Raw genomic sequence first — 24,870 nt, forward strand, 5'->3', positions numbered from 1 at the left:
TAGTAGGAAGAAAAAGGAGGAGAAATAGAAAAGAACCTTTAGATTGTGTTTGTAACAGCATACTAACTGAGTTAAGTTAGACTCTTAGATAGTAAGGAAAGTAACCTGGAACCTTTGGTAACCACGAATTTAAAGCCTGAAATGGCAATAAGTACATACCTATCGATAATCACCCTAAATGTAAATGAACTGAATGCACCAATCAAAAGACACAGAATCACTGAATGGATAAAAAAACAAGACCCATCTATATGCTGCTTACAAGAGACTCACCTCAAACCCAAAGACATGCACAGACTAAAAGTCAACGGATGGAAAAAGATATTTCATGCAAACAACAGGGAGAAAAAAGCAGGTGTTGCAGTACTAGTATCAGACAAAATAGACTTCAAAAGAAAGGAAGTAACAAGAGATAAAGAAGGACATTACATAATGATAAAGGGCTCAGTCCAACAAAAGAATATAACCATTATAAATATATATGTATGTAACACAGGAGCACCAGAATATGTGAAATAAATACTAACAGAACTAAAGGAGGAAACAGAATGCAATGCATTCATTTTAAGAGACTTCAACACACCATTCACTCCAAAGGACAGATCCACCAGACAGAAAATAAGTAAGGACACAGAGGCACTGAACAACACACTAGAAAAGATGGACCTAAAGACATCTATAGAAATCTGCACCCAAAAGCAACAGGATACACATTCTTCTCAAGTGCACATGGAACATTCTCCAGAATAGACCACATACTAGACCACACAAAGAGCCTCAGTAAATTCCAAAATATTGAAATCCTACCAACCAACGTTTCAGACCACAAAGGTATAAAACTAGAAATAAATTGCACAAAGAAACCAAAAAGGCTCACAAACATGGAGGCTTAACAACACACTCCTAAATAGTCAATGGATCAACGACCAAATTAAAATTGAGATCCAGCAATATATGGAAATAAATGACAACAACAACACAAAGCCCCAACTTCTGTGGGACGCAGCGAAAGCAGTCTTAAGAGGAAAGTATATAGCATTCCAAGCATATTTAAAGAAGGAAGAACAAACCCAAATGAATAGTCTAATGTCACAATTATCAAAATTGGAAAAAGAACAACAAATGAGGCCTAAAGTCAACATAAGGAGGGACATAATAAAGATCAGAGAAGAAATAAACAAAATTGAAAAGAATAAAACAATAGAAAAAAAATCAATGAAACCAAGAGCTGGTTCTTTGAGAAAATAAACAAAATAGATAAGCCTCTAGCCAGACTTATTAAGAGAAAAAGAGAATCAACACACATCAACGGAATCAGAAACAAGAAAGGAAACATCATGACAGACCCAACAGATACATAAAGAATTATTAAAGACTACTATGAAAACCTATATGCTAAGAAGCTGGAATACCTATGGACAACTTCCTAGAAAAATACAACCTTCTAAGACTGACCAAAGAAGAAACACAAAATCTAAACAAACCAATTACCAGCAAAGAAATTGAAGTGGTAATCAAAAAACTACCCAAGAAAAAAAAAACCCGGGACAGATGGATTTACCGTGGAATTTTATCAGACATACAAAGAAGATATAATACCCATTCTCCTTAAAGTTTTCCAAAAAATAGAAGAGGAGAGAATACTCCCAAACTCATTCTATGAAGCCAACATCACCCTAATACCAAAACCAGGCAAAGACCCCACCAAAAAAGAAAATTACAGACCAATATCCCTGAGGAACGTAGATGCAAAAAATACTCAACAAAATATTAGCAGACCGAATTCAAAAATACATCAAAAGGATCATACACCATGACCAAGTGGGATTCATCCCAGGGATGCAAGGATGGTACAACATCCAAAAATCCATCGACATCATCCACCACATCAACAAAAAGAAGGACAAAAACCACATGATCATCTCCATAGATGTTGAAAAAGCATTTGACAAAATTCAACATCCATTCATGATAAAAACTCTCAACAAAATGGGAATAGAGGGCAGGTACCTCAACATAATAAAGGCCATATATGATAAACCCACAGCTAACATCATCCTGAACAGCGAAAAGCTGAAGGCTTTCCTCTGAGATCAGAAACAGGACAGGGATGCCACTTTCCCCACTGTTGTTCAACATAGTACTGGAGGTCCTAGCCACAGCAATTAGACAAAACAAAGAAATACAAGGAATCCAAATTGGTAAAGAAGAAGTTAAACTGTCACTGTTTGCAGATGACATGATATTGTACATAAAAAACCCTAAAGACTCCACTCCAAAACTACTAGAACTGATATCGGAATACAGCAAAGTTGCAGGATACAAAATTAACACACAGAAATCTGTGGCTTTCTTATACACTAACAAAGAACTAATAGAAAGAAATCAGGAAACAATTCCATTCACAATTACATCAAAAAGAATAAAATACCTAGGAATAAAACTTACCAAGGAAGTGAAAAGACCTATACCCTGAAAACTATAAGACACTCTTAAGAGAAATTAAAGAGGACACTAACAAATGGAAACTCATCCCATGCTCTTGGCTAGGAAGAATTAATATCGTCAAAATGGCCATCCTGCCCAATGCAATATACAGATTCGATGCAATCCCTATCAAATTACCAACAACATTCTTCAACAAACTAGAACAAATAGTTCAAAAATTAATATGGAAACACCAAAGACTCCAAATAGCCAACGCAATCCTGAGAAGGAAGAATAAAGTGGGGGAGATCTTGCTCCCCAACTTCAAGCTCTACTACAAAGCCACTTTAATCAAGACAGTTTGGTACCGGCACAAGAACAGAGCCACAGACCAGTGGAACAGAATAGAGACTCCAGACATTAACCCAAACATATATGGTCAATTAATATATGATGAAGGAGCCATGGACATACAAAGGGGAAATGACAGCCTCTTCAACAGATGGTACTGGCAAAACAGGACAGCTACATGTAAGAGAATGAAACTGGATCACTGTCTAACCCCATACACAAAAGTAATTCAAAATGGATCAAAGACCTGAATGTAAGTAATGAAACCATTAAACTCTTAGAAAAAACAAGGCAAAAATCTCTTGGGACATAAACATGAGCAACTTCTTCATGAACATATCTCCCCAGGCAAGGGAAACAAAAGCGAAAATGAACAAATGGGACTCTATCAAGCTGAAAAGCTTCTGTACAGCAAAGGACACCATCAATAAAACAAAAAGGTACCCTACAGTATGGGAGAATATATTCATAAATGACAGATCTGATAAAGGGTTGACATCCAAAATATATAAAGAGCTCACACACCTCAACAAACAAAAAGTAAACAATCCAACTAAAAAATGGGCAGAGGAGCTGAAGAAACAGTTCTCCAAAGAAGAAATTCAGTAGGCCAACAGACACATGAAACGATGCTCCACATCGCTTGTCATCAGAGAAATGCAAATTAAAACCACAATGAAACATCACCTCACACCAGTAAGGATCGCCACCATCCAAAAGACAAACAACAACAAATGTTGGTGAGGTTGTGGAGAAAGGGGAACTCTCCTACACTGCTGGTGGTAATGCAAATTAGTTCAACCATTGTGGGAAGCAGTATGGAGGTTCCTCAAAATGCTCAAAATAGAAATACCATTTGACCCAGGAATTCCACTTCTAGGAATTTACCCTAAGAATACAGCAGCCCAGTTTGAAAAAGACAGATGGATCCCTATGTTTATCGCAGCACTATTTACAATAGCCAAGAAATGGAGGCAACCTAAGTGTCCATCAGTAGATGAGTGGATAAAGAGGATGTGGTACATATACACAGTGGAATATTATTCAGCCATAAGAAGAAAACAAATCCTACAATTTGCAACATGGATGGAGCTAGAGGGTATTATGCTCAGTGAAATAAGCAAAGCGGAAAAAGACAAATACCAAATGATTTCACTCATTTGTGGAGTATTAAGAACAAAGAAAAACTGAAGGAACAAAACAGCAGCAGAATCACAGAACCCAAGAATGGGCTAACGGTTAACAAAGGGAAAGGGACTGGGCAGGAGGGGTGGGAAAGGAGGGATAAGGGCAGGGAAAAAGAAAGGGGGCCTTACGATTAGCATGTATAATATGGGGGGGGGCATAGGGAGGGATGTGTAACACAGAGAAGACAAGTAGTGAGTCTACACCATCTTACTATGCTGATGGACAGTGACTGTAATGGGGCTTGTGGGGAGGGACTTGGTGAAGGAGGAAGTCTAGTAACCATAATGTTCTTCATGTAATTGTAGATTAATGATAATAAAATGAATTTAAAAAAATCTTCCCCACTGTAAAATCAGATAAATGTTCATCTACATATGCTTCTAGTTATTTTCCATTTAATTCTTGACAGTAAACTCTTCAATCTATCTCAAAATTACTTTTGTGAACAATCCTGTCTCCCCATCCTCTAAGAGCTATTTACTAATTTTTCTTTCCTCCAGGTTTGAAATACTTCTTCATCAATACTAAATTTTTGTACACACTGTCATCTATATTGGGCTTTCGTGTTGTTCCAAATATGATAGTTCTTAGGCTGCTTTTTCTGAGCTCTGTATCTACCCTTCCCTCTTCTGCTATGGATGGTAAGGTGCTGACTCAGTGAACAATTTTCCTTTGCCTGCTGACTTCAAGATTCACCAATAGGAGGTAAAGGAGTGACGGGGGTGGTGTAGGGAAAAGATACAAGATAAGAGGGGTAGAAAATGGACTTTCTCCTTCCTATCTGCTGTTCCTGTCAAACCATCCTAGTAATAGCTCTTTATCTTAGCAGCTGCAGTTCCCAACTTTTTCCCTTAAATATTGGTTCATGGAGGACAGAACCCCATCAACTCCACAATGCTACCTGCTCTGAGTCCTCAGGAACAAGCAGCAGTACCCCCTTCCTTAGAGTTTTGAATTCCAGCTCCACTGACCCTCTCCTCTAAGCTTTTTGGTTCTCCTGCCTTTGCTTCTCCTGCTACAGGGGCAGTAACTGCTTTCAGCAGTTATTAGCTCTGGGATGCCTCACTGATCTCCTTTTGCTTTTTGCTTTTCCAGCTCTCCAACATGCATTTAACTGATTCCTTGTACTATTTATTTATAGAAAATTGTCTTTTTTTAGTTCCCTCCAAGTTCCCATAGCACTTTATCTTTTAGATAAACAGTCTTATAGTACAGTCACTAGTATTTATGTCTTACTTGCCCCAAGGTACTGAAAATTCCTTAAAAGCCAGGAAATCTTTAAGCCCAGTAGATACCTTTGTCTGAACTTAGAAAGCATCCTCACCTCTGGATGAATACAGTCCTGTACCATGATAAACAGATCATGGGCTAGATTTCAGCTTAAAATTCACCCCTTCGCTAGGTGGCCTTATACAGGCCACAAACACTGTGGCCCTGATAATGGCTACAGCAATGGCAAATCAGTGAGCTCGCTGTTACTAATAAGTACAACTTTCAAATAAGGTGCAGGTTGACTATACAGAAGTTGAATTAAGAAATTAATAAAAACATTCTATACTTGTCTTAGGTCAGACCAAGATCACCAAAATGACCCCCAAATGCACCTGGTATAAGAGAAATTTCTCTTACTCAAAACTAGAAAGGCATGGGATAAACTGGGCAGTGCAAGAGGCTTATAAGCAGTGCAAGAGTACCAGCATTTTTATACATTCAAACCTTTTTCTTATATATCTTACAACTGCTTTTAGTGATTTCTCAAACTGCATTATTTTGGGGTCATGTATAATTTAGGAGAAACTTTATGATAAAAATAAATGAGATTGACAAAATTTTGCAATTGAGGGCATGAGGAGTTCTGCAGATCTTCTCCCCAGAGAAACAACCATAACTATTAAAACTTACAAAACCAAACCAAACCACCATTTAGTCTCTGGAAAATGTCCAGGACATGCATCAAATGCAGAAACATTCATTTTTAAAAATCTAAGAAATGTGAGAATCTTTGGCATGACAGCCACAGCCCACTCCCATCTCTGCTAACAGCCAACCCTTCCCTCTAAGCTTAGGGAGAAAGAAGAGCCACTTCCTATAAGCACAGCCAAGAACACGCAGCTCCCTCCTCCCTAAGCTCCCAGTCAACAAGTATGGTATCTCTTTGGGAGGGGTAGGTCTGCCACCATTTCTCATACTCTATACCCCCAAGTCCTATGTTGCAGAAGCTCAATTCAAGGTAAGAGCAGCTGACAAATCCAGAACTGCCTTCCTCCATGCAGCCACCACTCACAGGTGGCAGCTCTACCCCAGGAACAGTGGCTAAAAATACAAAAGTCCTGACTGCCCTCACCCCCAACATACTGATTGTGAAGAGGTTTCATGCTTAGAGGCAGGCTGACAGCACAACAGGCTGTGGCTCCAGCCTAGAACTGGGCTCATTCATCAAGAGTCACTCCAAGAGAACCAGGCTACTATTGTGTCCCCACCTCTGGAGCAGTGGGCAAAGATCTTGTCCAAGGGGAGAGGCAGAAATTAAGAACAGAGAGCTCACTCTCCTCAATAACTTACAAAGTTAGTTTGAAGGTTAAAAGACAAAAGTATTAACGATTAGCATGTATAATGTTGAGGGAGGCACGGGGAGGGCTGTGCAACACAGAGAAGACAAGTAGTGACTCTACGGCATCTTACTACGCTGATGGACAGTAACTGTAATGGGGGTTGTGGGGAGGACTTGGTGAAGGGGGTAACCTAGTAAACATAATGTTCCTCATGTAATTGTAGATTGATATGAAAAAAAAAGACAAAAGTAGTAAAATCAAGCACATTCATAAAAATTAGTTGAGATACACAAAATAGAAAGATATAAAATGTCATATACTTGATTGTTTATAGTTCATGATGCGTGATCAAAACCAAAAGTTTCTGTGATATGACTGCCCTTGCACTGTTCACCATGTAAGAACTTATTCACTATGTAAGACCTTGTTCACCATGTAAGAACTTGTTTGTTATGCTTCAGAAGATTGGAGACTGTTGAGATATAGGCTAGAGGTTGATTAATGACTGTGCATTGAGTCCCCTATACAGAATTTTATTGTTGTTAACAACCATTCGATCAATAAATATGAGAGATGCCCTCTCAAAAAAAAAATATATATATATATATATGTCATATATATAAAACATAAAAGGAAGGGTTACAAAGATATAGTTCTTTCACAATGTGTTTGAACTCAAGCAACCGCCAGCCTAATATAAACTGCTGTCATACACAGACAGGATGCATGCTCTACAAGAACCTCACAGTAACCATAAACCAAAACCCAAAGTGAGACTTCAACATCCCACTCTACTTCAGTGGGCAGATCATCCAGACAGGAGATCAATATGGAAACAGTGGCTCTGATTTACATATATTAGACAGATAATACATAGACTATTTCATTCAAAAACAGCAGAATACACATTCTTTTCAAGGGAACATGTAACATTCTCCAATGTAGACAGCATGTTAGGCCACAAAATAAGTCACAATAAATTTAAGAAGACTGAAGTCATATCATCCTTCCTGACCACAACCCTATGAAACTAGAAATCAAATATAAGAAAACTGGAACACAAATATGTGGAGGATAAACAAGACTAGTACAAAATTTTATATGCCAACATATTGGACAACCCAGAAGAAATGTTTCCTAGAAGCATATAATCTTCCAAAACTGAATCAGGAAGAAATAGAGTATCTGAATCGTCCTATTATTAGTAATTAAAGTGAAGCAGTAATCCAAAACCTCCCCAAAAAAACAAAAAAATTACAGAACCAGATGGAATCACAAGAGAATTCTACCAAACATTTAAAAAAGACTTAGGCCTATCCTTCTAAAACTATTCCAAAAAACTGAAGAGGAAAGAACAATTCCAAGCTCCTTCTACAAGTCTGTTACCCTGATACCAAAACCAGACAAAGACACTGCAAAAAAGAATATTACAAACCAAGATCCCTGATGAACAGAGATCAAAAACCTTCAACAGAGTATTAGCAAACTGAATTAAAAAATATACCAAAAGGGTCAATTAGCATGAGTAGGTGGGATTTACTCCAGGGTTATTTATTCTAAGGATGGTTCAATATCCACAAATCAATCAGTGTGATACACATTAACAAAATGGAGAATAAAAATCACAGTAATCTCAAGAGAAAAAGCATCTGACAAAATTCAATATCCATTCACAATAAAAAAAAACTCTATATAAAGGGCATATCAAAGTGTGGGCAAAGGGTCTGTTTGTGTTTATACAGAGGATCAAAGCCTAATTTGGCTACCCAGAAAATGAACTAAGATACGATATGTAGAAGAACTTCCAACATCAGCACTCTCTGGAAGACTCATACTGGAAGATGATCATCAAAAAACCTCAACAAAGATCCAGGCGATTCTGCAGGTGTAGCTGCATTCATCCCACCGGTTCTTGGACTTACCATTAGAATGAAGGAGGAGATATCTAAGCTGGCCTGTGCATCCAGCAAAACAACAAATTTGACTGGATCTATACTGTTGGAACTCAACCAAGAATTAGGAGAAGTGCAAGTTGTAGCGCTCCAAAATCTTACAACTACAGACTATCTACTGTTAAAAGAACATATGGGATGTGAACAGTTCCCAGGAATGGGTTGTTTTAAATTGTCTGATTTCTCTCAGACTGTTCAAGTACAGTTGGACAATATCCATCATATCAAAGATTAATTTTCACAAATGACTAGGGTGCCTAACTGATTTTCTTGGCTTCACTGGAGATGGCTGGTAATTATAGATCTGCTTTGGTTATGTAACTGTATTCCTATTATGCTAATGTGTGTGTGCGATTTAATTAGTAGTTTAAAACCTATACATGCTTAAGTTACTCTATAAGAAGATATGTCAAAGAAATATTCAATCTTCCCATGTTTTCTTCCATCTGCTACCTCTATAGCTTTTCTTCTTCCTTCCTAATTACAACCCTTAAATAGAATTCATGCCTCATATCGAATTTACTCAGTATCATAATTCCTCCAAGTGGTAAAGATACCTCAAGACAAATGCTGGGCATAGAAGCCACAGGGCATAAATCTGCAAAGAAGTAAAAAGCTAACCTTTTCAAACAATATGGCTTCTCTCTCACTTACCAACTTTACATTTCCCTGTATGGCCCCGGAAGATTACTGGTTAGCCAGAGACGGGTAAGATTCCTCAAGGGAGGAACAACCTAAGACAGGCACAGTCGCAGGGGAGCCATCAGGTGAGAAATTGGGGATCAACAGAGGTGAGGCTTAGAACCTCACCCCGCCATTGTGAGAGAAATCTTCTGGATCTGTGGATGTTTTATTGCCCTTGTCTAGCTTGGATTAACACATAGTCTACAGGCACACACCTGATCATCTACATTTGCTCTCTTACAACACTAAACTATGTTTTCTACCTTTATCTTGCATCTACCTACCACTTCAGCATTTTATTTTAAAAAAAAATAATAATAATAATAATAATAAGGGAGAAATGAGGGATTCACATATAAATCAACTATAAAAATCAAACGAATATTCATATTTGACCTGATTGTTTATAGTTCATAATGCGTGATCAAAACTGAAAGTTTTTGTGACAACTGCCCTTGTACTGTTCACCATGTAAGAACTTATTCACTATGTAAGAATTTGTTCACCATGTAAGAACTTGTTCGTTATGCTTCAGAAGATTGGAGACTGACGAGAATTAGGCTTGGGGTGCATTAATGACTGTGCATTGAGCATTGACTCCCCTATACAGAATTTTATTGTTGTTAACAACCATTTGATCAATAAATATGAGAGATGCTCTCTCAAAAAAAAAAAAATTCTAATCATAAAAAAAAAAAAAGAAAAAAAAAAACTCTACACATAGTGGCTATAGAGGGAACAACCTCAACATTACAAAGCCCATATACAACAAACCTGCAACTAACATGATACTTGTGCCAATCAGAAATACAAATTTCTCAAGAATGTCATGAAATCAAATCTAAACAAAGACACAGAGAGAGAGTGACTTAATAAATGAAACAATTTATACTAAAACAAGATATGTGGCAGTTTTTCCTCCCTTCCCAGCTCAGCAGCCCCATTCTTCAAGAACAAAACAGTTCAGGAATTTTAACACTGAAAGGTTCAGAAGCTTTCTGAAATGTAACATGAAATTAAAACAAATACATACATCAACAATAAAAACCTTGACAAACTCTTGGGGTTTGACACTAAACTTAATTAAAACCTGGTATTTAGGGATGAGAAGTAAGTGAAAAGGTATCTATTATGGCAAAATCTCTTGGCCATATGGATATTTTAGGACTCAAATGATGATAGCAAAATCTGTTGCAAAAGCCAAATATAAAAGCCTTTAAAAGATTAAACTTAACTCACCTTCTGCATTATTAACTGTATCAAGTTTAAGTGCCTTTGTTCCATCAAAACAAAATGTCCTAATGGAATTCAGCCCTAACAACAAAGCATTCTGCTTTATTTTTTCTACTTTGTTGAATGTTTTATCCAGTGCTATTACTTCTCCCTAAAAAAAAAAAAAGAAATATAAATAAAAAAGTATAAATCCAAATCAGTCAAGAAAATAGAAAAATGATGAAAATTTATGTCCTTCTCCACTTTTTATCACATGCCTAATTTTAAAGCTGAATTCATTAACCAAATGTGTATCAAATTACCTGAATGCTTCCCTTCCCTTTTAAAAAACACACATACCAGATAATTAATTTTCTTATAATCCTCACTACGTTGATATTAACAGAACTCAAAACTATAAATAGTTTGCAGTCTTCTAAGGAAACCTGAAAACACCACTGGAAGTAAATACTAAAAATCAACAATTTGATGTGCTTTGTTCACCTCTGGAAGAACAGAAACTATGTTATGAGACATCTGCCTTTTAGTGCTTTGAAATGCAAATGAATGTTACCTGTAAAATCAATCCTCATCTCGATATTTTCTGAGCTATACATGAAAAAAAATTCACACATAAATTCTGACTCTAACAGGGAAATGTCAACCTATACATCACAAGATATTTGGACTGATATAAAATAGTTCAAAAATAGTTATATATGATAACACTTTGGTAAGTCAAAGTAAATAAAGACGAGGCCTCATTTTTATGAATATACTGTGACATTTGTGATATTTTAAAACATACCAGGAAATAATACTGCAGAGATGGCAAGATTAACCCTTCAATGTATTTTCTTGCTTTGCTTCCTTTCATATATACACTGTCCTTGTATTTTATATATATTCAATTGCATAGACTACAAAGGTAAACATCTGTTGATGATATTCCTAAAGGTGACACTAGGTTTATTAGAAGACATAGTTTCAATTAATGCCCTAATAGGATAATCATTTCAAATTTGTTGAATTGGAAAAGTAGGCAAAAACAACCTGAATATAGTTCAAATGCACTACAGTGGAAGAGACAGTGCAGGAGAATGCTGAAGGCTACTTTTACAAAGTGCAAGACTCAAGGCTATACTCACACAAAATCTGCAAAATCTGCATCAAAACAAATCAACAAATCAAAAGCAGCAACAAATCTGGGATTTATTTGTGTCTCATGTATTTCTATTCAGTTTGCTCATTTCTACATTTTTGGCCTTCTCTGGGAGATTACCTAATTCCAGTTCAACTCTCCAAGTATCCTCACCCTTCACCATTTACCTTGCAGTACCCTCCATTCTGACCTGGGCTCAGCCACAGGATTTGTGTTGGCCAAAGAAATGACAGTAAATATTACACAAGCAGGGCCCTGGAAAGCAACTGAACAGTTGGCCCTGCCCTGCTTTGTCCTCTGTCTAGACTAACCCTCAATAATTGCCCTCTGCAGCCTAGGCCTCTGGGCCTAAAACAAAGGTAAGAGACACACGAACCGGACGCACAACACCCTAATGTTTTTCACCTAACATATTTAAATAAAACAATAACAGAGAACATGTTAGGAGGCAGTCACAGATGGTGGTCTAGAAAAATCTTGAGTCAACCTCCTCCCACCTACTCACCTAATATACACACCTACACATGGAACAATAATCCCCAGAAAGGTTAGAGGCCTGAGTGAATGCTTCCACAATAAGGGATAAAACACATAAAGAACAGCTGGAGGGACAGACACACATTAAGGGAGAGTGCCCCACCCACTGAGGCACTGCAGGAGGGATATTACTATATCACTAGAGCACAGACTCATCTACCCTACGGTAGACAAAAAAAGCCACGAATTTATAGAGGGTTTAAACCTAACTGCACAGTCTGAGAGACTTCATAACAAGGAAGCCCTTAGCAAGACGGCTTCTAAAGGGGTAAGGATTGCACAGAGCTTACTACTCAGGAGAAAGGACAGGTAGACAAAATTGTCCGGGTGCACTCTGCCTGGCAGATTGGGAGCTTTCACGATTTCCAGGTGCTCCAGCTCTGTGGCTGGCTACACAGCTCCAAGGACCCCCTCCAAGATACACAGCCTACTGCACCTTTCTCCCAGCAAGCCCCACCTGGCTCGCAAACTGGCAAACCCTACCCTGGCATTAGGCCAGTGAGAGGGAAGATCTGTCTACAGCAACTACAAACACAAAGCACAGAGGCTTATACCTGTGTGCTTGGCCCACTGGTTCAGGCAGTGGAGACAGGCATAGACGTCAGGAAGCAGGAAACAGCTCTTTCCTCCCCACAGGCACCAATACCACTCTCCTGCAACCACCGACATTGCTTCAGGGGCTGATGAGCTCCAGAGAGTAGAGTGTCTGGACACCAGAGGGCGCCATATACAAATATCAAACGCCAAACAAACCTGGGTCAAAGTAAAATTAATATAACTCCAGAGAAAGATGACATGGATCACATGAATCTTCCTGAGAGGGACTTCAAAATAAAAATCATTAACATCCTCATGGAGATAAGGAAAGTTATTCAAGAACTCCGGAATGAATTTCAGTCGGGAGATCCAATTGTTGAAGAGCACAATGGAGGGTATTAAAAGCAGATTGGACACAGTGGAGGAGATGATAAATGAAATAGAAACCAGAGAAGAGGAATACAAAGAAGCTGAGTCACAGAGAGAAAAAAGGATCTCTAAGAATGAAAGAATATTGAGAGAAATAAATGTGTGACCAATCCAAGCAGAACAATATTCACATTATAGGGGTACCAGAAGAAGAAGAGAGAGAAAAAGGGATAAAAAGTGTCTTTGAGGACGTAATTGCTGAAAACTTCCCCAATCTGGGGAAGGAGATAGTCTCTCAGGCCATGGAGATCCACAGATCTCCCAACAAGGGATCCAAGGAAGACAACACCAAGACATATAGTGATTAAAATGCCAAAAATCAAGGATAATGACAGACTACTAAAAGCAGCCAGAGACAGAAATAAGATCACATACAAAGGAAAGCCCATTGGGCTATCATCAGACTTCTCAGCAGAAACCTTACAGGACAGAAGGGAGTAGCATGATGTATTTAATGCAATGAAGCAGAAGGGCCTGGAACCAAGCTTACTTTATCCGGCAAGGTTATCATGTAAATTTGAAGGAGGGATTAAACAATTTCCAGATAAGCAAAGGCTGAGAGAATTTACCTCACACAAACCATCTCTACAGTGTATTTTGAAGGGACTGCTATAGATGGAAGTGTTCGTGGGGTTTAATAGCTGTCACCAGAGGTAATAAAACCACAGTAAAGAAAGTAGAACAGTTAATTACCAAGCAAATGCAAAATTAAGTTAACTATCCCCAAAGTCAATCAAGGGATAGACAAAGAGTACACAATATACCTAATATATAAAGAATGGAAGAGGAAGAAAAGGAGGAGTAAAAGAAAAGAACCTTTAGAGTGTGCTTGTAATAGCATACTAAGTGAGTTACGTTACAATCTCAGATAGTAAGGAAGTTAACCTTGAACCTTTGGTAACCACGAATCTAAAGTTTGCAATGGCAATAAGTGCATACCTATCGATAACCACCCTAAACGTAAATGTACTGAATGCACCAATCAAAAGACACAGAGTCACTGAATGCATAAAAAAAAAAGACCCATCTATATGCTGCCTACAGGAGACTCACTTTAAACTCAAAGACATACACAGACTAAAACTGAAGGGATGGAAAAAGATATTTCATGCAACTAATAGAGAGAAAAAAGCAGGAGTTGCAGTACTTGTATGAGACAAAATAGACGTCAAAACAAAGAAAGTCACAAAAGACAAAGAACATTACAAAATGATAAAGGGGTCAATCCAACAAGAAGATATAACCATTATAAATATCTATGCTCCCAACACAGGAGCACCTACATATGTGAAACAAATACTAACTGAATTAAAAGGGGAAATAGAATGCAATGCATTCATTCTAGGAGACTTCAACACTCCACTCAATCTGAAGGACAGATCAACCAGACAGAAAATAAGTAAGGAGACTGAGGCACTGAACAACACATTAGAACAGACGGACCTAACAGACATCTACAGAACTTTACACCCAAAAGCAGGAGAATACACATTCTTCTCAACTGCACATAGAACATTTTCAAGAATAGATCATATATTAGACCACAAAAAGAGCCTCAGTAAATTTAAAAAGATTGAAATTGTACCAACCAGTTTCTCAGACCACAAAGGTATGAAACTAGAAATACATTACACAAAGAAAATGAAAAATCCCACAAACACATGGAGGCTTCACAACAGGCTCCTAAATAATCAATGGATCAATGACCAAATAAAAACAGAGATCAAGCAATATATGGAGACAAATGACAACAATAATTCAACACCACAAAATCTGTGGGATGCAGCCAAGTCCATGCTAAGAGGAAAGTATATTGCAATACAGGCCTACCTCAGGAAAGAAGAACAATCCCATATGAGCACTCTAAACTCACAAGTAATGAAACTAGAAAAAGAACAAATGGGGCCCAAAGCCAATAGAAGGAGGGACATAATAAAGATTAGAGCATAAATAAATGAAATCAAGAAGAATAAAACAAACAATAGAAAGAATCAGTGAAAGCAAAAGCTGGGTCTTTGAGAAAATAAACAAAATAGATAAACCGCTAGCCAGACTTATCAAGAAAAAAAGAGTCTACACACATAAACAGAACAGAAATGAGAAAGAAAAAACCCCTATGGACACCACAGAAATACAAAGAATTATGAGAGAATACCATGAAAAATTATATGCCAACTATTGGATAACCTAGAAGAAATGGACAACTTTCTAGAAAAATACAACCTTCCCAGGCTGACCAAGAAAGAAACAGCAAATCTGAACAGACCAATTACCAGCAACTAAATTGAACTAGTAATCGAAAACCTACCTAAGAACAAAACCCATGTGCCAGATGGCTTCACTGCTGAATTTTATCAAACATTTAGTGAAGACCTAATACCCATCCTCTTTAAAGTTTTCCAAAGAGTAGAAGAGGGAATACTTTCAAACTCATTCTATGAAGCCAGCATCACTCTAATACCAAAACCAGGCAAAGACACCACAAAAAAAGAAAATTACAGACCAATATCCCTGATGAACATAGATGTAGAAATACTCAACAAAATCTTAGCAAACCGAATTCAAAAATACATCAGAAAGATCATCCATCGTTATCAAGTAGGATTTATTCCAGGGATGTAAGGATGGTACAACATTCAAAAATCCATCAACATCATCCACCACATCAACAAAAAGAAGGACAAAAACAATATGATCATCTCCATAGATGCTGAAAAAGCATATGACAAAATCCAACATCCATCCATGATAAAAACTCTCAACAAAATGGGTACGAGGGCAAGTACCTCAACATAATAAAGGCCATATATGACAAACACACAGCCAAGATTATACTTAACAGCAATAAGCTAAAAGCTTTTCCTTTAAGATCGGGAGCAAGACAAGGATGCCCACTCTCCCTACTTTTATTCAATATAGTTCTGGAGGTTCTAGGTATGGCAATCAGACAACACAAAGAAATAAAAGGCATACAGATTGGCAAGGAAGAAGTCAAACTGTCCCTGTTTGCAGATGACATGATATTATACATAAAAAACCTTAAAGAATCCACTCCAAAACTACTAGAACTAATATCTAAATTCAGCAAAGTTGCAGGATACAAAATTAATACACAGAAATCTGTGGCATTCCTATACACTAACAATGAACTAGCAGAGAGAGAAATGAGGAAAACAATTCCATTCACAATTGCACCAAAAAGAATAAAATACCTAGGGATAAACCTAACCAAGGAAGTGAAAGACCTATACTCTGAAAACTACAAGACACTCATGAGAGAAATTAGATCCACTAAATGGAAACACATCCCTCGCTCATGGATAGGAAGAATTAATATTGTCAAAATGGCCATCCTGCCTTAAGCAATCTACAGATTCAATGCAATTCCTATAAAAATACCAACAGCATTCTTCAACGAATTGGAGAAAATCGTTCTACAATTCATATGGAACCACAAAAGACCTCAAATAGCCAAAGCAATTCTGGGAAGGAAGAATAAAGCCGGGGGACTTATGCTCCCCAACTTCAAGCTCTACTACAAAGCCACAGTAATCAAGACAATTTGGTATTGGCACAAGAATAGACCCATAGAACAATGGTACAGACTAGAGAGCCCTGATATAAATTCAACCATATATGGTCAATTAATATATGATAAAGGAGCCATGCAAGAGAATGAAACTGGATTATTGTTTAACCCCATACACAAAAGTAAACTTGAAATGGATTAAAGACTTGAATGTAAGTCATGAAACTATAAAACTCTTAGAAGACAACATAGGCAAAAATCTTCTGAATTTAAGCATGAGCAACTTCTTCCTGAACGCATCTCCTTGAGCAAGGGAAACAAAAACAAAAATGAACTCATGGGACTACATGAAACTAAAAAGTTTTGTACGGCAAAGAACACCATCAGGAGAACAAAAAGGCATCCTACAGTATGGGAGAATATATTTGTAAATGACATATCTGACAAGGGGTTAACATCCAAAATATATAAAGAACTTACATACCTCACACCAAAAAGCAAATAACCTGATTAACAAATGGGCAGAGGATATGAGGAGACAGTTCTCCAAGGAAGAAATTCAGATGGCCAACAGACACATGAAAAGATGCTCCACATCACTAATCATCAGGGAAATGCAAATTAAAACCACAATGAGATATCACCTCACACTCTAAGGATGGCCAGCATCGAAAAGACTAAGAACAACAAATGCTGGTGAGGATGCGGAGAAAGGGGAACCCTCCTACACTGCTGGTGGGAATGCAAGCTAGTTCAACCATTGTGGAAAACAATATGGAGGTTCCTCAAAAAACTAAAAATAGAAATACCATTTGACTCAGGAATCCCACTCCTTGGAATTTACCCAAAGAATACAACTTCTCAGATTCAAAAAGACATATGCACCCCTATTTTTATCACAGCACTTTTTACAATAGCCAAAATATGGAAGCAACCTAAGTGTCCATCAGTAGATGAATGGATAAAGAAGAGGTGGTACATACACACAATGGAATACTATTCAGCCATAAGAAAGAAACAAATCCTACCATTTGCAACAACATGGATGGAGCTGGAGGACATTATGCTCACTGAAATAAGCCAGGCGGAGAAAGACAAATGCCAAATGATTTCCCTCATTTGCGGAGTATAACAATGAAGCAAAACTGAAGGAACAAAATAGCAGCAGACTCAGAGACTCCAAGAATGAACTGGTGGTTATCAAAGGGGAGGGGTGTGGGAGGGCAGATGGGAGGGAGGTAGAAGGGGATTGAGGGGTATTATGTTTAGTACACATGGTGTGGGGGATCACAGGGAGAACACTAGCACAGAGAAGGCACATAGTGGATCTATGGCATCTTACTACACTGATGGCCAGTGACTGCTTTGGGGTATGGGTGGGGACTTGATAATACGGGTAAATGTAGTAACCAAAACCTTCATAAGAGTGTATATCAATCCTTAGTAAAAAATTAGGAAAAAAAAAACCTAATTGCCCTACAGCAGGGAAACTGCAGGGACTCTCTCCAGGACCAGAGGAGTTGATGCACGACTATGTTTATACTACCCTGGTCACTCCTGGTGTGAAGAGGAGCAGGGTCGGCACCATTGCTTACATTCCCCCACACCTCCCAAACACACTGTTAGCACTAACAGGAGCAGGGTGAGTACCACTGATTATACTCCCCCTTCACACTGTTATGGCAGACAGAAAAATGGTGAGCTATGTTGTTTACATTACCCTTGCACCTTGCTAGTGCAGAAAGGAACAGGGTGAGTGTCACTGTCCATGTTCCCCATGCACACTGTGTGGACAAGAGCACAGGCTAAATAAACAAACCAGCTCCAAATGTGATGGGGCACAGCCTCTCGGCTTCCACCCACATCCAGATACACCTGTCAGAGATCCAGCAGCCCCACCAAGGTGGTATTACCACAGTGATCATTAAGATTTACCTTGCACATACCCCTTCCACCCCTGAAAGCCTTATTTGTATGGCTCAAGCCAGGTGCCAACAAGGAACACTCTTGAAGTGCACCATCTACCCCAAGCAACAACAGTAACTTGGCCCTGGCAGGCACCCACTCAAGAAACCCCTGGACAGTGCTGCTCCATCCCCATTAACCCCAGTGAAACCAAGCCCACTGTCCACAAGAGATCCCTGGACTGTGCACCATGACACCTGTTCCCCTACCAGCACAGCCCTGCCTGGCAACCACGAAGGAGAACCCAGTCCAACCCTGGGAGGCCCAATACTAGGGTATGCCTGCCACACACTCTCACTTGGTCTCCAGCCAACCAAAACCACCAGGCACACCAGCCCACCCAGGGCAAGGTCTTACAAACGATAACTCTTCAAGACTGGAGCGGTAGCCCTTTCTGCTAACACATAGACTCAAGAACAGAGAATCAAACAAAATGAGAAGACAGAGGAATATGCTTGAAAAAAAAAGAACATGACAAACTTCAGAGAAAGAACTAAGCAATCTATTGGATAACAAGTTCAAACTAATGATTATAAAGATGCTCACAATGCTTAAATAATGGAGGAACTCAGTGAGAACCTCTACAAAGAGAGAAAATATACAACACAACCAATCACAGATGGGGAATACAATAAACGAAATAAAAAATACCCTAGAGGGAATTAACAGCAGACTAGAGACTGCAGAAATATAATCACTGGTTTAGAAGACAGAGTAATGGAAAGCACTCAGTCTGAATAACAAAAAGAAAAAAGAAGAAAAAGAAATGAGGATGGGTTAAGAGAGCTCTCAGACAACATCAAATGTCCTAATATTCACATTACAAAAGTTGGAGAAGAAGAGAGAAAGAGGTGGAAAGCTTATTTGAAGAAATAATACCTAAAAACTATAACAAATGGCTTGGGAAGGAAACAGACATCCAAATCTAGGAATCACAGAGAGCCCCAAAAAAGATGAACCCAAAAGAGGTCCACACCAAGATACATCATAATTAAAATGTCAGAGATCAAAGAAGACAAAGAGAGAACTTTAAAAGCAGATAGAGAAAAACAATGAGATATATACATGGAAACTCCATAAAGCTATCAGCTAATTTTTCAACAGAAACTCTTCAGGCCAGAAGGAAGTGGTATGATGCATTGATTGCTGAAGGAGAAAGACATATAACCAAGAATATTTTATCCAGCAAGGATATCATTCAAAATTGAAGGACAGATACAGAGATTCTCAGATAAATTCAGGTTAAAGGAGTTCACCACCAATGAACCAGCCTTAGAAGAAATGTTAGAGGGACTTCCTTAAAAGGAAAAGGAAAGGCTGTAACTGAAAGCAAGAAAATTATGAAAAGAAAAAATGTCACTGCTAAGAGCAAACAGCAAAAGTAGACCAATCAGATAAAAGCTAGTAGGAATGTTAAAAGGCAAAAGAAGTAAAATCAACTTATCTAAAATTAGTGAAGGGAATCATTAAATGGTATTAAAGATACCATATACATAAAAGGTGGAAGAGAGGGAGTTAAAAATGTAGTTTTGTTAGAATGAATTCAAATTCAAGTGACTACCAAGTTTCACACAGACAGCTAATATTTGTAAAACATCACATATAAACTACATGGTAAGCACAATCCAAAAACCTAAAATAAAGCGAAGGGAATCCAACCATAACACTAAAAAAGTCATCACACACAAGGGAAGACAGCAACAGAGGAAGAAAGACGAGAGAAAAACAACAAAACAAAGAGAAAATGTTTAATAAAATGGCAATTAAGTACATACCTATCAATAATCACCTTAAATATAAATGGTCTAAATGCTCCAATTGAACACAAGATGACCGAATGTAAAAAAGGAGAAAAAACCATCAAGATGCTGCCTCTAAGAGACGCATCTCAGACTTAATGACACACACACAGACTGAAACTGAATGGCTGGGGAAAGGTATCATCTGCAAACAATGAAAAAAAAAGGCTGGAGTAGCAGTACTTACATTAGACAAAACAGACTTGAAAACAAAAACTCTAGCAAGAGACAAAAAAGGACATTATATAATTAAGGGCTCATCCAACAAGAAGATATAACAATTGTAAATGTATATGCACCCAAGAGAGGGAAATTATGTAGTTATTCTAAATACATAGTTATACATGTAGAAAAACTATGTAGTTATTCTACTACACAGAATAAATATTAACATACTTTAAGAGAGAAACTAATGATGATAATAGCAGGAAACTTTAACATGCCACTTACACCAATGGATAGATAATCCAGACAAAAAGTCAGTAAGGAAACAATAGCTTCAAACACTACATGAGAGCAAATGGAACTTATATATATATAGACGTACTTGGAATATTACATCGAAAAATAGCAGAATACTCATTTCCCAAGTGCACATGGAACAGTCTCCAATATAGATTACACATTAGTACACACAAGTCTTAATAAATTAAGGAAGACTGAAATCATAAGAAGCACCTTTTCTGACCACAATGTTATGAAACTGCAAATCAATTACAAGAAAAAAACACCAATACAAGGAGGCTAAACAGCATGCTTCCAAACAACCAAAGGGTCAATGAACAAATTAAAGAGGAAATCAAAAAATACTTGGAGAATAATGAAAATAGAATCAGAACAATGCAAATTTTGGGGGATGCGGCAAAAGTACTTCTAAGAGGGAGGTTATTATTATTATAGGCTTACCTCAAGAAACAAGAAAAAAGTCAAATAATCAACCCTACATCTAAAGGAACTAGGAAAAGAAGAACAAAGTCCAAAGTTAGCAGAAGAAAGGAACTAGTAAAGAGCAGAGCAGAAGTAAGTGAAAGAGATTTAAAAAACAATACAAAGGATCATTGAAACTAAGAGCTAGTTCTTTGAAAAGATAAACAAAATTAATAAACCTTTAGGCAGACCCATCAAGAAGAAAAAAGAGATAAAAAATAATATACTAGCAAATTGGACACCCTAGAAGGAATGGATAAATGCCTACAAATATGCCATCTGTCAACACTGCACGAGGAAGAAACAGAAAATCTGAAAAAAGGAGTAATACCTATCCTTCTTAAATATTCCAAGAACTAGAAGAGGAGCAAATACTATCAAACTCATTCTACAAAACCAGCATTACTCTAATGCCAAAACTAGACAAAGACACTACAAAAAAAGAAAACTATAGACCAATATCCTTGATGAACATAGATTCAAAAACCCTCAACAAAATATTAGCAAACCAAATTCAAAACTATATCAAAAGGATCATCCATCATGAATGACCAAGTGGGGTTTATTCCAGGGATACAAGGATGGTACAATATTCATGAATCAACCATTGTGATACACCACAATAACAAAAGGAGGGATAAACACCACATCTTAATAGATACCAAAAAAGCATTTGACAAAATTCAACATCCATTCATAATAAAAACTCAACAAAATGGGTATAGAGGGAACATTATCTCAACATAATAAAGACCATGCTCACATCATACTCAATGGTGAAAAGCTGAATGCTTTTCCTCTGAGATCAAGAAAAAGACAATGATGTCCACTCTCACCACTTTTACTCAACACAGTATCACATGTCCTAGCCACTGCACTCAGACAAGAGACAAAAGGCATCCAAATTAGTAAGGAAAAAAGTAAAACTGTCACTATTTGCAGATGACAGGAATTTTATGACATTATACACAGAAAATCCTAAAGACTCCACCAAAAAAACTATTAGAACTAACAGCTGGATTCAGCAAAATAGCAGGATACAAAATTAATACACAGAAATCTGCTGCATTCCTATACACTAACAATGAACACGCAGAAAATCAGGAAAACAATTCCATTTACAATTGCATCCAAAAGAATAAAGTACCTATGAATAAACCTAACCAAGGACGTGAAAGACTTGTACTCTGAAATCTATAAGCACTGATGAAAGAAATGAACAAAGAGACAAATAAAATAAAATCTATCCCATGCTTATGGTTAGGAAGAATTAATATTGTCAAAATGGCCATCCCACCCAAAGGAATTTACAGATTCAATGCAATCCCTAACAAAATACCAACAACATTTTTCAATGAACTAGAGCAAATAATGCTAAAATTCATATGGAACCAGAAAAGACCCCAAATAGCCAAAGCAATCCTGAGAAAGAAGAACAAAGCTGGGGGATTATGCTCCCAGACTTCAAGCTATACTACAAAGCTACCATGATTAAACAGTAATGGTACTGGCACAAGAACAGACCCATAGATACAAGGCTCAATGGAATAGAATAGAGAGAGGTGGAGCCAAGATGGTGGCATGAGTAGGACAGTGGGAATCTCCTCCCAAAAACATATATTTTTGAAAATACAACAAATACAACTATCCCTAAAAAAGAGACCAGAAGACACAGGACAACAGCCAGACTACATCCACACTAGCAAGAACCCAGCACCTCGTGAAAGGGGTAAGATAGAAGCCGCAGCCCGGCGGTAGGAGAGGAGTTGGAGCAGGGAGGGAGGGGGAACCCAGGACTGCTAAACACCCAGTCCTAGCCATCCGCACCAGAGCGCAGACACACAGTGCATGCGTGGACTGCTGGAAACTAGGGAAGCAAGACAGTAAGACCTGTGAGCGGGTCCTGCAGCCGGCGCCCCTGGGACAAAGAAAAGCGAGTGCTTTTTGAAAGTCTTAAAGGGACAGGGACCACACAGCTGGACGGAAGCATCCCAGGTCACAGTCCAGCAGCTGGAAATTCCAGAGAACTCCAGGTGCACTAACTCCCTGGGCAACAGCTCTGAGACCCCTCATGGAGGTAAACAGCCAAACTGCCCCCCGTCCATTACCCCTCCAGGGCCCTGCCATAGCAGAGCAGCAGCCTGAGGCTGGCCACGCCCACAGCAAGGGAGCTTCCTCCATACCAGCCAGGCAAGATACAGAGACCCAATCTACACGCAATTGCCCAACACAAGCCACTAGGGGTGGCAGTTGTCCCAGTAAAGAAAGGCCAGGAGCAAGTGGAAATAGTCTTGACTCTCCCAGCTGACAGACGAGTCAATAGCATACCACTGCACCTATCAACATGAAAAGGCAAAAAAATTTGATCCAGACAAGACTAATCCAGACAGCTTCGACATCTTCTATATCTTCCCCTGAGAAGGAACCTGGGGAGATGATTTAACTAATCTTCCTGAAAAAGAATTCAAAACAAAAGTCATAACCATGCTGATGGACTTGCAGAGAAATATGCAAGAACTAAGGAGGGAGAATACAGAAATAAAACAATCTCTGGAAGGACTTCAAAGCAGAATGGACGAGATGCAAGAGACCATTAATGGACTAGAAAACAGAGAACAGGAATGCAGAGAAGCTGATGCCGAGAGAGATAAAAGGATCTGCAGGAATGAAAGAATATTAAGAGAACTGTGTGACCAATCGAAACGGAACAATATCCACATTATAGGGGTACCAGAAGAAGAAGAGAGAGAAAAGGGATAGAAAGTGTCTTTGAAGAAATAATTGCTGAAAACTTCCTCAAACTAGGGGAGGAAATGGCCTCTCAGACCACAGAGGTACACAGAACTCCCATGACAAGGGATCCAAGGAGGGCAACACCAAGACACATAATAATAAAAATGGAATAGAATAGAGAGCCCAAAAATAAACCTAAGCATATGTATGGTCAATTAATATGTAATAACAGAAGCAAGAATATACAATAGAAAAAAGACAGTCTCTTCAATAAATGGTGGTAGGAAAACTGGACAGCTACATTCAAGTGAATGGATCACCATGTTATACAAGAATAAACTTAAAATGGATTAAAGACCTAAACATAGACCTGAAATCATAAAAGTACTAAAAGAAAATATAGGCAGGAATCTACTTAACATCAGCATTAGTAATTTTTTTTTTCTGAATATCTCTCCCCAGGCAAAGGAAGCAAAAGCAGAAGTAAGTGAGACTACATCAAACTAAAAAGCTTCTGCACAGAAATGGGAACCATGAACAAAGTGCAAAGGCAACCGATTATATGGGAATATGTATTTATAAATGATATATCTGATAAGGGGCTAACAGCCAAAATATATGAAGAACTCTTACAACATCAAAAAAAACCTCCAATTAACAAATGGGCAGAAGACCTAAGCAGACATTTTTCTAAAGACATACAAATGGCCAGCATGAAAAGATACTCAATATCCTCATGATGAGGTAATGCAAATCAAGACTACGATGAGATATCACCTCACACCAGTCAGAACGAATAGTATCAACAAGGCAAGAAATAACAAGTGTTGGTGAGGCTGTTGAGACAAGGGAACCTTCTTACACTACTAGTAGGACTGCAAATCAG

At 38.1% G+C, this 24,870-nt stretch overlaps 1 protein-coding gene across 17 annotated transcripts in view; it reads right to left on the minus strand.

The window, feature by feature from the left end:
- Nucleotides 1-24,870, minus strand: part of NSUN6 (NOP2/Sun RNA methyltransferase 6) — a 115,447-nt gene that overhangs the window by 51,836 nt on the left and 38,741 nt on the right. For all 17 annotated transcript variants that reach the window (XM_073229169.1, XM_017653337.3, XM_017653333.3 and 14 more), the window contains one exon: nt 10,394-10,538. In XM_073229169.1, the coding sequence (XP_073085270.1) occupies nt 10,394-10,538 (145 nt within the window). The remainder of the gene's footprint in view (nt 1-10,393; nt 10,539-24,870) is intronic.

This window comes from Manis javanica, chromosome 2 (genome assembly GCF_040802235.1).
Source record: "Manis javanica isolate MJ-LG chromosome 2, MJ_LKY, whole genome shotgun sequence".
Taxonomy (NCBI): domain Eukaryota; kingdom Metazoa; phylum Chordata; class Mammalia; order Pholidota; family Manidae; genus Manis; species Manis javanica.